At 39.4% G+C, this 14254-nt stretch overlaps 1 protein-coding gene across 6 annotated transcripts in view; it reads left to right on the top strand.

The window, feature by feature from the left end:
* Positions 1-13924, top strand: part of LOC128577147 (integrator complex subunit 6-like) — a 64021-nt gene extending 50097 nt beyond the window's left edge. For 3 of the 6 annotated variants that reach the window (XM_053579206.1, XM_053579205.1, XM_053579209.1), the window contains 8 exons: positions 197-307; positions 2548-2766; positions 3606-3729; positions 5284-5426; positions 8374-8608; positions 11164-11508; positions 12479-12572; positions 12939-13924. In XM_053579206.1, the coding sequence (XP_053435181.1) occupies positions 197-307; positions 2548-2766; positions 3606-3729; positions 5284-5426; positions 8374-8608; positions 11164-11508; positions 12479-12572; positions 12939-13047 (1380 nt within the window). In that variant the 3' untranslated portion in view covers positions 13048-13924. The remainder of the gene's footprint in view (positions 1-196; positions 308-2547; positions 2767-3605; positions 3730-5283; positions 5427-8373; positions 8609-11163; positions 11509-12478; positions 12573-12938) is intronic. The other 3 variants (XM_053579208.1, XM_053579207.1, XM_053579210.1) reach the window with 3 other exon arrangements.
* The last annotated feature ends 330 nt before the right edge of the window (positions 13925-14254 follow it).

Here is a 14254-nt window from a genome sequence, read left to right on the forward strand (position 1 = left end):
TCTTCTGATTTTTTTACTTTCTGCTCCTTACTTCTCTGCTATTTTCATTGCCACTTTTTAATGTTCCATGTTTGGTTTTATGTGCAGCACCTTGACTTCTAAGAAATGAATCATATCCCTTTGCCCCTTATAACTGAACTTTGAGTATTTTAAGATTTATTCTATTCTTACTGTTGTGTATTTTGTTTCCTTATAGCCATTAAAGAAAGCACTAAGGATGATGGGAGCTCCAAATCTGATATCAGATAATTTAGATTGTGGACTTAGTTACAGTGTTATCTCTTACCTTAAAAAACTCAGCCAACAGGTAGTATTGGTAAAAACAAACAAACAAAAATCCTTTGCCCTCAGAAGTGCATTTCCTTATTCTTTAGTATAATTGTAATTTTTCAGATTAAATGTGTATATATCTCTACACTTTATGAATTAGTAATAATGTGATTCTCTATGGCTTCTAGCTTCACCATTAAACTGTAGTTAAGGGTCTGTCAGTATCATTTGATGCTGTGCCATTTCTCCTTTTGCCTGCCAGTTTGTCCTACCCACAAGCTGGTTGATATTTTGTGGCCTAAGAGGGGCAGAGGCTTAATAGAATTCCCTCATGGGTCACATTTTTTTGTCTATCCTCAACCTAGTTTCTCCTCAGATCACGTTGGGCGAGAGCATTCCCCTTTTTAGGTCAGTACACTGAGGCGTGGTGTGATTAAATGGCTTGCCTGAAATTAGTTTTCAAGGAACGTGAAGGACTTACACTCACATGCTAGCCCTTGGATAACAGCCACATGATTTTCCCTGGAGAGTGGGGAGATGAGACTAGTTTTCCTCAAACTGGAGGGTGATAGGCCCCAAGGGGACCTGAAGAGAGGAGCTGAGCCTCCTCTCTTCTCGCCCTCCATCTGTCCCTCATTTACCATCATTCACCTTGTCCCTTGCCTGCCCCTCTATTAGTACCTCATCCTCCACTCACCCCTCCTTATCATACTTCTCACCTCTACCTAGACCATTCTTGTAGGATGGCAATGTTTGAGAACTACTGAGTTAGAGCTTTACTGCCATATGAATGTGTTCTGTTCTATGACAAATTAATGCCACAATTTTAACTATCTTATGCACAAATGTATTCCCAGGTAGGGAACAGTAGTAGCATTTGCAATGATTACAATGCTTCAAGTTGGATATATTAGGAAGTTTAGCTGTTAGAAAATGGAGAATAGGAAGCCAAGAGTTAGATTTCATTATAGGACTGAAGGGACTCCACAACTGGGATGCTGACCCACCTTGCTAGGAACTGGCAACAACTTGAGTACAGTCAGGAGCTTACCAGCTCCTGCCAGTCCAGTGAGCTCATAAATGCAAAAGGCAAACTGAGATTTTCTCATCTACCAAGTGTCCCCCTAACCCCCTTTCCTCTTTGCTAATAGATTTTTTGTTGTTGTTGTAAATGTTTTGGTTTGGTTATTTATTTATTTATCTATCTATTGATCTATTGGTTTTTATTTGATGTTTACCTTGGGCCTTTAAGGCTGTGACAGCAGGGTGTAACCAGAGGAAGAATAGTGAACAGAGGTGAAATTAATACAGGTTCTGGGACCTTTGGGGGCACATTACTTGTATAATTTTATGAATAGGCTTTTAAGACCATTTAAGGAAACAGACCTTCATTTACTCTTACCTTATGTTTTCTGACTTTAGAATATTTTTAGAGATCATAAACATAGACTTAACTCCCACAAGTAAAAAAATTAATAAATACCTCTGACCAAACCATAAGAAATCCAAAATTTGGGGGGTTTACTGGACATTGGTGGAATTCCATCTTTTGGAGAAAAAGAAAAGACCATTATTAATCTTTAGCATCTCTAATCACTAATGTGATTACTAATTTAATAACTATGTCACCAGTGTTTCTTGAACCATCTCAGATGTATATAAAACACAAAATATGCCAAATGATATTGCTGTAATACACTCAAGAAGTAATAACCAATATGATATAATAATGTCTATTAAGAGGATTTTTTTAAAGTATATTTATTTGGTACTATCTGTTAAATTAAGCATTACTTTCTAAGACATTTTTGGATAGACTTATATTATAAACTTTTTTTTAGATAAAATCCCAATCTATGTGATCTGAATTTTAGCATTAATTTACATGTCTGTAATATAGAGTCTTAAGCTTTTATACCTGAGTCTGGAATGAATATGTTCACATAGAGTAAATTTGATAGTAACAGGGTAGACTTTTTTCATTCACATCTATGAATTAAATTCTTATCCATAGTTTTTATTCTCTCAATGATTAGATCATAATTTTGACACTAGACAAGAGAAAAAAATATTGAGTTATTTGTCTTTCCAACCCCCCTTCTCTGTTTGCTGTGGTAATACAGAGACACACAGGAAAATGTTTAATTATTCATTTTTCTGTGATTTGCAATTGAAAATTATTCTGTGGGGTTCTTAAAAGTATTATCTTTCTTAAGTAGTAAAACTGAGAGTGATAATATAGATATTTTTATAACATGCTATATACTTTCATTTTAGACCAAACTAGAATCAGAACGCATACTAGCATCAGTGGGGAAGAAACCTCCCCAGGAAATTGGAATCAAAGTGAAAAATCATTCTGGAGGTGGTGTGTCCTTGATTCACAATAAAAATTTTAGAAAACTATTGAAAGAAATCACAGGAGAGACTATACCAAGACTGACAGAATTGAACACCAAAGAATTTGCTGGTTTCCAAGTAGGGCTGTTAAACAAGGTAAATTGTGACAAATAGCTTGTATTTGTTTAAATGTATGTGATACATTTATGTCTTTCACATTCCTTTAGTTTTGAAATAATAACGATCCTATTTGGAGTTAGTATTTATTCATCGACCAGTTTAACAGTGCCCTCTCAGCATATGCCAACATGGAATTAAATGTGTAAGAGGGAGCTGGAGTCGGCAGGGGAGCCTTCAGGCCACAAAGCTGATGTAGCACCTGTGAGAGGAGGGAGAAAAGAAAGGAGGACTAGGTGTGAAGAGGCTCAGACATTGGTGAAGCTTGGAGAAAGTCTTGACCAACCCAACAGGGACCTCTGGCACCAAAATTTTCCATAGAAAAGGGCCATGTTGGGCAGAGATGGCCAGTTGCTAACGCTCCTGCCATTCTCAGTCACTGCCCATGGGCAGCCTGGGAAGAGCACGGCCTCGGCTCAGTGTTGCGGCAGATCCCTAAGGCACTGCCGTGGGAGGCTCTGCGCTCACTGCACACCTTGCAGGATCAGCCATCCATTTCCTGAAGGGAGATCCCCGCAGCTCATCTCTATGGCTGTCTGAGGATTATAAGCAATGGTCTTGCAAGGCTGCCACAGGTATAAATATTCAGATTTGGTATTGTAAATGACATACTTGAAAAGGGATATTCCCAGTAACTTTAATACTTTGTAGATGTTGTAGAATTCAGAACACAAATGAAAATTTTCCACTGGGGAAATTCTACTCTGGTTAGTTGTATTGAGTATAGCTTTCTTCAGTAAGATTTTAAGAGGATTAAGTATTACCTTGCTGTATTAAAAGTCTTAGGAGTTAATGAAATTATGTTTCATTTCAAATAGGATTTAAAACCTCAGACATACAGAAATGCTTATGATATTCCACGTAGAGGTCTTTTAGACCAGTTGACCAGAATGAGATCCAATCTGCTGAAAATGCACAAGTTTATTGTTGGACAAGATGAAGGTAAATTAATGAATGATGAAGTACTTTTCATTGATTAGGAAAATCCCTGGCATGACTTACACAAAAATGTTTGTTGCATAATGAGTAGGTTATTTTGTAGTACTTTAATGTTCAGAATGCCTGTTTTCATTAAATGCCTACATCTACCCAGGAAAAGTTTATTTTTCTCAATTTTAAGGCCAATAGTGCAGTAACCCAGCACATACAATAAACTTGCTGTGCTTTAGCTCTTATAAACTTCAAACAGCCCCAGGAGATAAATACTGTTTGTATGGTCATTTTATGGACATGGAAACCAAGAGTGAGCATTTTAATACAATATTTTGCAGTGTATAATGCATTCCTCTGTGTAATGCACACCCACATTTTCGGTCCAAATTTACAGGAAAAAAAAAGACCTTTATAAAATACAAATTTTTATTTGTTTATATTTAGGTAGTTGTCTTTTGTATTATAAAGGAATTTTAGCATTCATTTTTTAACATATAAAGGTACAAGAAAGAGTTAGACTTTTAAAGCATTAGCATAATTAAAAGAATTAAAAATATTTGAATAGATATGGAATTAGTACTGCCCATGTATAATGTGCACCCTTACTTTTCTCTCAAATATTTGTGCAAAAAGTCCGTGAATACATGGGAAAATGTAGTAGTTTGTTCAGATTTGTCTGGTCAGAAAATGGCAGAACCTAGGTCCGTCAGATTTCTGAGCCTGCCCACCCAAGCACTATATCCCACCCAGCCTACTGTGATGAATTCAATAAAGTATACCTCATTTACATGAAAGTAAAAAATCTGATATCACCCAAGATAGTTGTGACTTTCCCTTTACTCCATTTTGTTAATTTTCAGCAGGATCACTTGTCCACTAAAATGAGGACATTTTAGCATAGCCAACCCCCTGAAATTATGCACAAAGTTTTGCATATATGGGGGGTTTTCTAGGAAGCAAACCTACAGGTTTAATTAAATTCTCAGATGTTAAGACCCACAAACCAAGGGTCACTGGATGCTAAGAGAACACCACAGAGCCTCAGCTCTTCAAAATGCAGACAATATATGGTGTTTTTAGTTGTATGGTGGTATATGGGAGATCATCCCATTCTCTCTCAAATCTGGTTTGAAGGTAACGGGTTGTTGTGATTCTAGTGATATGAGCCTGTAGGCAGTAGTATTGGTGGACTAAGTGGATGATTGGGATGAAGAGAGATGATGCTAGATCCTACAATACAAGATTCAAGATTTTATGTATGTATTTATTTATTTATTTTTAATGTTGGGGAATCATTGAGGATACAAAGAACCAGGTTATACTGTTTGTATTTGCCAGGTAAAGTCCCTCCTATAATTGTGTCCCACCCCCAAGAAGAATTCGAGATTTTAGAGTCTTTGATACCAAGACTCTAAATATAAAGACTCTAAAATATAAAGACCAAGACTCTAAATATCTAAAGATAATACACATTATTAAACCAAATTATGATTATCTCCTCTCCAAAGGATCTCACACTTCAGCTGTATAGCATTAATAATTTCTTTTCTGGTGATTTTGCAGATTCCCTTCACAGTGTTCCAGTTGCACAAATGGGTAACTATCAGGAGTATCTGAAGATGCTGCCTTCTCCCCTGCGAGAGATCGATCCAGATCAACCAAAAAGACTGCATACTTTTGGAAATCCATTTAAACAAGATAAGAAGGTAGTATACCTATTTCTATGTCTGCCTAAGTTATGATATTGTTACTATAATCCTTTTCTTTCAGAGACTTTTCTTTTGTTTTCTTAAAAGATGAAATATGATACAAAAGATAAAATATGCCACAGAGCTCTTTGTGGGTGGAAAGAAGGAATATTCTGATGCCAGAGTGTTTTGGATGAATAAAATCATAGCTATCATTTTGAGTATCTAGTAGGAACTAGAATTTTAAATAATCTCATTTAATGCTCACAACCTTTCTGCAAGGTGAACATTATTCTCTGCCCTTTAATAAGAAGAAATCAAGGCTCACAGTGGTCAAAGGCTTATTCTGTGACTTAGCTGATAAAAAGCCAGGATTTCAACCCACTTCTTTCTGGCTCCAATGTATATTCATTTCCACCACCACATACTAGTTTTTTATTTTTTATTTTTATTTATTTATTTATTTTTGAGAAAGAGTCTCACTACATCATCCTCAGTAGAGTGCCACAGTGTCACAGCTCACGGGAACCTCAAACTTAAGCGATTCTCCTGCCTCACCCTCCCAAGTAACTGGGACTACAGGAGCCCACCACAATGCCCAGCTATTATTTTGTTGCAGTTGTCATTGTTGTTTAGCAGGCCTGGGCCAGGTTCGCACCTGCCAGCCCCAGTGTATGTGGCCAGCGCCCTAACCACTGAGATACGGGCACCAAGCCAACACATAATTAGTTTTTTAAATATTGAGATTGCTATTTATTTTTTCTGTTTCTATGATTCATATCTGTAGTGCTCAATCTAGACAATGATGGGTATTCCCCTTGAAATATGCAGTACTGGCTTGGCACCCATAGCACAAGTGGTTACAGTGCCAGCTGCACACACTGAAGCTGGTGGGTTCCAGGCCAGCTAAACAACAATGACAACTGCAACAAAAAATAGCCAGGCGTTGTGGCAGGCACCTATAATCCTACCTAGCTCCTTGGGAGGCTGTGGCAAGAGAATTGCTTAAGCCCAAGGGTTTGAGGTTGCTGTGAGCTGTGACACCACGGCACTCTACCCAGGGTGACAGCTTAAGATTCTGTCTCAAAAAAAAAAGAAAGAAAAGAAATATGCAGTACTGCGTGATGTTGCCTTACTTGAAGTGTCCTACTAGAGCTAAATGTGGGGCCTGAGCCAGGCATGGTATGCACATCAATATTCCCAGCTACTTGGGGGACACAAAGGGAGGAGGATCACTAGAGCCTAGGACTTTGAGACCAGCCTGGACAACATAACAAGACCTCATCTTTATAATTAAATAAATGTGGAGCATGTGTCTGTTTGTGTGTGTGTACATGTGTGAAAGAGAGATACTGACTTTACTGTAAAAGCATGAAAATAGATGGGACTATATCTGCATTCATGGAAGAGACCACTGGTGTTAAGGCTCAGAACATGCAATAATCTCTTCTATAACCAAACTAGATTCAAGGTATTTCACCTCACCCCAATCCTCAATTATTTGGAGGTTTTCTTTATCTTTCTTGGTTTCCTCATTTGTAACACTAGGGATAATAATTACACCTAATTAATAGAACGCTGCATGATAATAAGTGAGTTGGTATATCTATGCTGTTTAAAATATTACCAGGCATGTGAGTAAATGCTCAATGAAATGTTTTCCCCTGTCCGTACTGCTTATGGGTAAAAAACTCCTTGGGAAATGTCATTTATCCTGATTTTAGTCAAAGGATGTGGACATATATTCTTCAGTTATCCTTAGATGAGAACAGCTTTTAGTTAACCTTCTGTCCTGCTGGCTCTCATATTTTACATACCCCGAAGAGTGAAAAGCTGGCCAGGTGCAGTGGTTCACACCTGTAATCCTAGCACTCTGGGAGGCTGAGGCGGGCAAATTGCTTGAGCTCAGGAGTTTGAGGCCAGCCTGAGTAAGAGCGAGACCCCCATCTCTAAAAATAGCCAGGTGTTGTGGTGGCCACCTATAGTCCCAGCTATTTGGGAGGCTGAGGCAGGAGGATTGCTTGAGCCCCAGAGTTTGAGGGTACTTTGAGCTATGACACCACAGCACTCTACCAAGGGTGACAAATGTGACTCTCTGTCTCAAAAAAATAAAATAAAATAGTGAAAAGCCTCCCCACTTCCTGTCCAGCATCAAGTTGAACATATCTGAACCCTTGTGAGGTTGCAGTTGGAAGAATGACATTTTCCATCTACCTGTCTTTCATCATCTACATGCAGCATTCTGTACAGTGATAATCAGTGTTTCTTAATGATGAATTTAAAGCACAAAGGCACCAAGGAAAGGAAATTATTTTCTCTACCAAGGGTTGATGCAAAATAGTTTGTAGTTCTTCAAAAAGGTAACTGGGTTTACCTATTCTGATTTATTAGAGCTGCCCATTCTTAAGCTTTCTGGTCAATCATTATCATAGTATGTCTGGCCTTGGACAACACCTGTATGTTAGTTTCCTCCTTGTTGCACTTAGACTGGATGAAAATTGAATTGCGTTTTCTAAGAATAGAGTTGGTATGGGATGTGGTCAATCTTTGGCCCATGATTGAGATTTGCATTAGTGATCTAATGCATGATTGATTATATAGGCATATTAAGAATGCTTGCAGGCTCAGCGCCTGTAGCACAGTGGTTAGGATGCCAACCACATACACCAAAGGTGGCAGGTTCAAACCCGGCCTGGGCCAGCTAAACAACTATAACAACAACAACAACAAAAAAAAAAAAATAGCCGGGCGTTGTGGCAGGCACCTGTAGTCCCAGCTACTCAGGAGGCTGAGGCAAGAGAATTGCTTAAACCCAAGAGTTCGAGGCTGCTGTGAGCTGTGATACCATGGCACCCTTCCGAGGGTGACATAGTAAAACTCTCTCTCAAAAAAAAAAAAAAGAGTGCTTGTAGTTTCGTAATAGTTGAATTTTTGTCTTTCATGGAATGTCATTGATCTTTTCTAGGGAATGATGATTGATGAAGCAGATGAGTTTGTAGCAGGGCCACAAAACAAAGTGAAACGTCCTGGAGAACCCAACAGTCCTATGTCATCTAAAAGAAGGCGGAGTATGTCCCTGCTGTTGAGGAAACCACAAACACCACCTACTGTAACTAACCACGTGGGCGGAAAGGGACCACCCTCAGCCTCGTGGTTCTCATCTTATCCAAACCTCATAAAACCCACCCTTGTACATACAGGTATAGAGTAGTGGTTGTGATTTCCTTCTGGCTCCTAGAGGACTAAGACACTAAACAATCTTATTTTCCTTTCTATTCCTTTCTTTTCTGTTCAGTTTTTGTTCATTAAGTAAATTATTACTAAACTATGTGATAGGTACAATAGGTCCCATGCAGAGCAGAGCCCTTGTTTCAGGGATCTCAATCTGTATGAGAGGGGAAAGATCCATAATTACATAGTAATTAACACATGTTAATTAACATAGTAATTAACAGTAATTAATACAGTACTTAGTAAGGAAATAACACAGTAATTATTCAAGAAATGGAGAGATGTACGTGTGTTTGCTCCAACCACTTGGAGCAGCTGCAAGAGGGAGGTGGATAAAGCAGGTTTCTGAGGCAGTGGGGACAAAGGGGCTCAGCAGGAGGTGGCTGTGTACTTGTTCTCTGTCCTGCTCCTGCTCTGACCCGGTGCAGTCTGGTGTCTGTCTCCGCGACCCCCCTGAAACAGTTCTCATCAAGGTTCCCAGCGCTGCCTTACGTTGCCATTCCTTCTCAGCAGCGTTTGACACACTCGTGGTGGAAACCTTGGGTTCCCAGACGTCATAAGCTGCTAGGGCTTTTTCCCTCGCTTTACAAACAACTCCTTTGCATCCTCTTTCTGGTTTCTCCCTTTCTTTTCCACCTCTAAATATTGTAGAGCCTCAAAACTCAATTCTGGGACCTGCTTTTTACTGCACTCTCTCCCTAGATGATCCTGTGAAGTCTTGGGGCTTTTAGTTTGATTTCTATTTCACCAACTCCAATATCGATTTGTACTTCTAAACTATAACTTGCTCCTTAACCCCATACTCAGATTTAACTATGGACATGGCCTCTCTGTTAGGTGTCTAATGGCATATCAAACACAGTAGGTTTCATGTCTTTCAAAATTGACCTTGACCCTTGCCACAACAGCTCCACTCATTGCCTTCCTCATTGCACTTAGTGACGTGATCCAGCAATGTGGCAATAAAGTTATAACACTTGAGAGAGGTTGGGAGGGTAGAGAAGCTCTGAACTGTAACGTTTGCAGATTTCCCTACTGTAAATAATGCTAATATTATCGTGCTAATGTTATCAATGTCAAGCTAACACCCTGTGGTCACTGAGCCAGAGTCAGGAAGAATGGGGTACAGATCGCTCTCATGAGAAGTAGAGCACTGGCTCCTGCACACCCAGGGATTCAGGTGACAGACCTTAGAGTCATCATGATTTTTTTATTCTTCTCTCATTTGGTTACATTTACCAAGTCCAGGAAACTTGACATTTAGTATAATCCCTAAATCCCACCATATCTCTCTATCTTTGTATTCCACTCTGCTATGATCTCTCACCAAACTATTACAATAGCTTCTTATTTCATCAGTTTGATTTCATTTCTCTCCCTTATCTAACCTACACTCTAATCCTGCAGTCAGAGTGATCGTGTTGGCACAAGAGTCACATCATGCCATCTCCTTCCTAAAAACCCGTCTTCAACCTTCCTAAACACTCAGCATAGACACTGAACTCCCGACTCTGGTCTACAAGGCTCTGCCCCACCTGGCCCCTGCCATACTTTTCTAATACGTATCCCATGGGGCTGCTCTTGGCTCCCTCTGCCTCTGTCCTTCACTCCATGGTGCCTGGCCCCTCCCTACTTCAGTCCTTGACCCTGCCCTACCCACAGCCTAGAGTACTCCCTCCCTCCACCTCCAGACCCTACCCAAGGAACCTCTTCAGATGGCCCTGCCAGGCCCCTAGGCTTCGTCTGCTGCTCCCCCACTGGCCTGTGGGTCCCTTCCCTAAGCCCAGACCAGCCCTGCTGCTTTCCCTTGCTCACTGTGCACTTCCTGCCTGACTTCCCCATGAGGTGTAAGTGCCACAGGGCAGGGAAGTCTCTTCTGTGCTGGTCACTGCTGATCCTGGTTCCTGGCATGGTGCCTGGCACAGAGGATGAATAAATGACACAGAAGGTCAGACTTGGAGTAAAAAGAAAGTCAGTTTTCTGAAACAGAAGGGAAGGATGGGGAGGATTGTACAGGCAGGGGTTTTTGGTGATGGGGTGGAGATCGTGTTCAGCCCTAGTGGCTGCCTCTGTTTTCTCAGAATGTTTGAAGTAGAGAGGAGGCAGGTTGAGGGGGCTCACTAAATCTGATTTCCAGCACAGTACAGCATGGCAGGAAATTTCATTTATATGTAAATTATAAAAGTTTTGACATCAGTTGAGACTTGCTGCTTTTCAACTTATAAAGCACCACAAGCTGACCTTATACCATGAGTACCGGGGATCTGTGAAGGTGTGTTTATTAGATTTACTGTCTTACTTGGTTTCCATATGTTTTCATAGTGTTATGAGGGGGAAATGGTGGGTTTGTTGTATTATTTTTCTTGAGCTGAATTTGAGGGAATCTCAGATCTCTACCTGGTATATCCTCCTGCTTTATGAAATAAATGAGTTCCTAGAAGCCGAGGAGCATGGAGGAGGATATACCTGTAGGGTTGACATAACGTACCTACCTCACAGCTCAATTTCTTAATTTGGTTTCCAGATGCTACTGTCATTCATGACATCCACGACAAGATAGAAAATGGTCAATCCCCATCTGATGGCTTCCTGTCAAAATCTCCTCCACTGGAGCTTATCAATATGTCAGGAGATGGTATTCCACCCGACCAGTTAGATTCTCTCTCTGATGACTTCACTAGTCTCAGCAAAGATGGGCTGATTCACAAACCTGGTAATAATGCACTTGGAAGAGGAGCTAAAAACTGCAGTCTGTCTGTAGATGAACAAACTATGCCAAATACATTGCAGATAACTCCTGCTATGGCACAAGGAATCAATGCTGATATAAAACATCAGTTAATGAAGGAAGTCCGAAAGTTTGGGCGAAGTAAGTAGTGAAAGAACATCTATCCATAATGCAACAGAAAGTCCCTCTTATTCTATTATTCAGAATAGATTCAAGCTACCTCTTATGGTGCATTTTAGGGCAGTATCAGGTTCACACATAATTTAAAGCAATTTCTCTTATTTTAAGTAAAAAGATACAACACACCCTTTTACAATATACCTTTTCTCTTTTCCCCCCTTATAATAGTTTCTTTTTGCTGCTGTAACAAGTTATAAAATTTGTAGCTTAAAACAACACAGATTTATTATCTTACAGTTCTGGAAGGTACAAATCTGAAATTATTTTTTTGCTAGGCTAAAATGAAAGTGGTGGCAGGCCAGCACTCCTTCTGTAGGCTCTAGAGGGAATCTTTCTCCTTGCTTTTTCCAGCTTCTAAAAGCCCCCTGTATTCCTTGGCCCCTGGTCCCTTCCTTCCTATTCACATCAGCAGCATTAGTGTTTCTCCTCTGACCCACTCCTGTCTTTACAATTTTTTTCTCTCTGACCTTAACTCTGTTCCATCTTATGAGGACACTTGTAATTACATGGCATAAACCTGTATAATCTCCCCATCTCAAGAGCCTTTACTTAAGTATATCTGCAGGGCAAAGTCTCTTTTGCCATACAAGGAAACATATTCAGAGATTCCAGGGATTAGGCAATGGACATCTTTGGACAGCCATTGTACAGCCTACTGCATTTGGTTACTGTTGATAAGACTGACCTTAGTAGATGTGTGCAAATATTTTGATTTGTGTGTTTAAAATACAAACTACGTTGGGCGACACCTGTGGCTCTGCCGGAGGTGGCGGATTCAAGCCCAGCCCCAGCCAAAAACTGCAAAAAAAAAATACAAACTACATCTAACTCTGTACCCATGAAGAATGATTACTGAGGATGTACTACAGTTGAATTTTATTTCCTAAATTTTTGTTTCTAAAAATACTGAACTTTTTGTTAATGTCTTCAGAGTATGAAAGAATTTTCATTTTGCTTGAAGAAGTGCAAGGACCTCTGGAGATGAAGAAACAGTTTGTTGAATTTACCATCAAGGAAGCTGCAAGGTGGGTATAAACAGGAACTTTTCCATTTTGGTCTTAATGCAGGGCACAGAGAGGAATAGGCTCTGCCTTACTTTTCACAAATCCTGGCCCTCAATCATAGTTCAGGCTATCTCCAAAAGTATTCTGATTAATACTTTCTGAATATTATGAATTCAACTCATTCATCCTTCTAGGCTTACCATATTCTGAGGTAGGCTTGGATACTCAGTTGGCTCTATTGGTTTCTACTAAACCGTATCTTTCCATGAGGACAAATTTTACATTCCCGTGTAGACCGTGAACTTCACTTTGTATCCAGCACAGTGCCTTACACATCATACATGCTTTAAGCATCTCTTGGTTAATAAAATGTCTCTTTATTTTCAGGTTTAAAAGACGAGTCTTAATTCAGTACCTTGAGAAGGTACTAGAAAAAATAGATTCCCACCACCTTCTGAACAACATAAATCACATCAATGGCAGATCATCATGTTAATGCAAAGACCCATGTGAAAAAATGGCAAGTTTTCTGTCCTGTAGGATGGAACAGGATATTGTTGAAGCCTCCTAGAATGTTTGAGTCAAGGGAATTGCCTTCCAGATGCTACTGTCAGAGAAAGCATGGAAGCTTTTTTCTTTAAGGATTATCTGGCACTAATAGCTAAGCTTTTGCCTAAAGAACTTCTTTGAAAGTATTCATTTTTTATTTTGTTATTTCTTTTCCCAATTGAAGAAGGTGATGTTATTAATTTAGCAGGCTATATTCCATAAACACCATTGCCCTACCCAAGATCATAAGGGTTCACTCATTGAACTTTGCCATTCCAGGCATTTTCGGAGTGACTAGGGGCTACCTGTGAGTGGAGCGCTACTTGGTGCTCTTATTCTTTAGAAAGAATAGTTGTATAGAACTGAAGTGGTATTCTTGTGTGTGCCGGACAAAATTTTCAACAATTCCTAGTTGTGCCTTTTAAACCATGCAATATTCAGGATAGTTTGAATCAAAGAGTAAGAAGCTGCTATTTGAGTAACTTATTTCTCTGTGAGAAGAGGCAGGGAGAGTCACCAAACAATCTACCTCCTACTCTCTTTTATTTTGTCTAGAGACATTACAATGTGCACTAGAGGCTGCCCCAACCTCTGATATTTGTCCTTGCATGTGATGAAAGAAAGTCTTCAGGAGGACTTAGGCATTCTGTGCTTTGGAAATACTAAAAGAAAAAATAATGTGTATATTTCCTTTAATGTTTATACAAAAGTTTATATGGAGCAGTATTGTTATGTTTGTATTACTTTGCAGAAATTTAAGTGTACAAAGAGATTTTGACTTGGCATATATAAAATAAATCATTTTATTGATTTTTGAAAGTTCATTAATGCTAGAGAAATTTCTAGCTATATGTTTCTTGTGATTTGTTATTCTTTTCAGGAAAAAAAGAACACACTATTAAACAAATTAACCATAAAGTAAGGATTTTAAACTTCAAAACATCACTCACAGAACTCTGGGGGCTGGCTGGTCCCTTTCAGAAAACACTGGGAAAAAAACTGGCAGAATCAAGTTTATTTGAAATCTAGAATACAGTTGGAGGTTTACTGGAACCAAGTGAATGCTGAAATCAGTGGAAAAGTCACTGAAACATGATAGGAGACTTTTGTGCATTTTGCCCACTTTTTGATAGTTACCTCTTTTTTTCTTGCAG

Source organism: Nycticebus coucang, chromosome X (genome assembly GCF_027406575.1).
Source record: "Nycticebus coucang isolate mNycCou1 chromosome X, mNycCou1.pri, whole genome shotgun sequence".
Classification (NCBI taxonomy): Eukaryota; Metazoa; Chordata; class Mammalia; order Primates; family Lorisidae; genus Nycticebus; species Nycticebus coucang.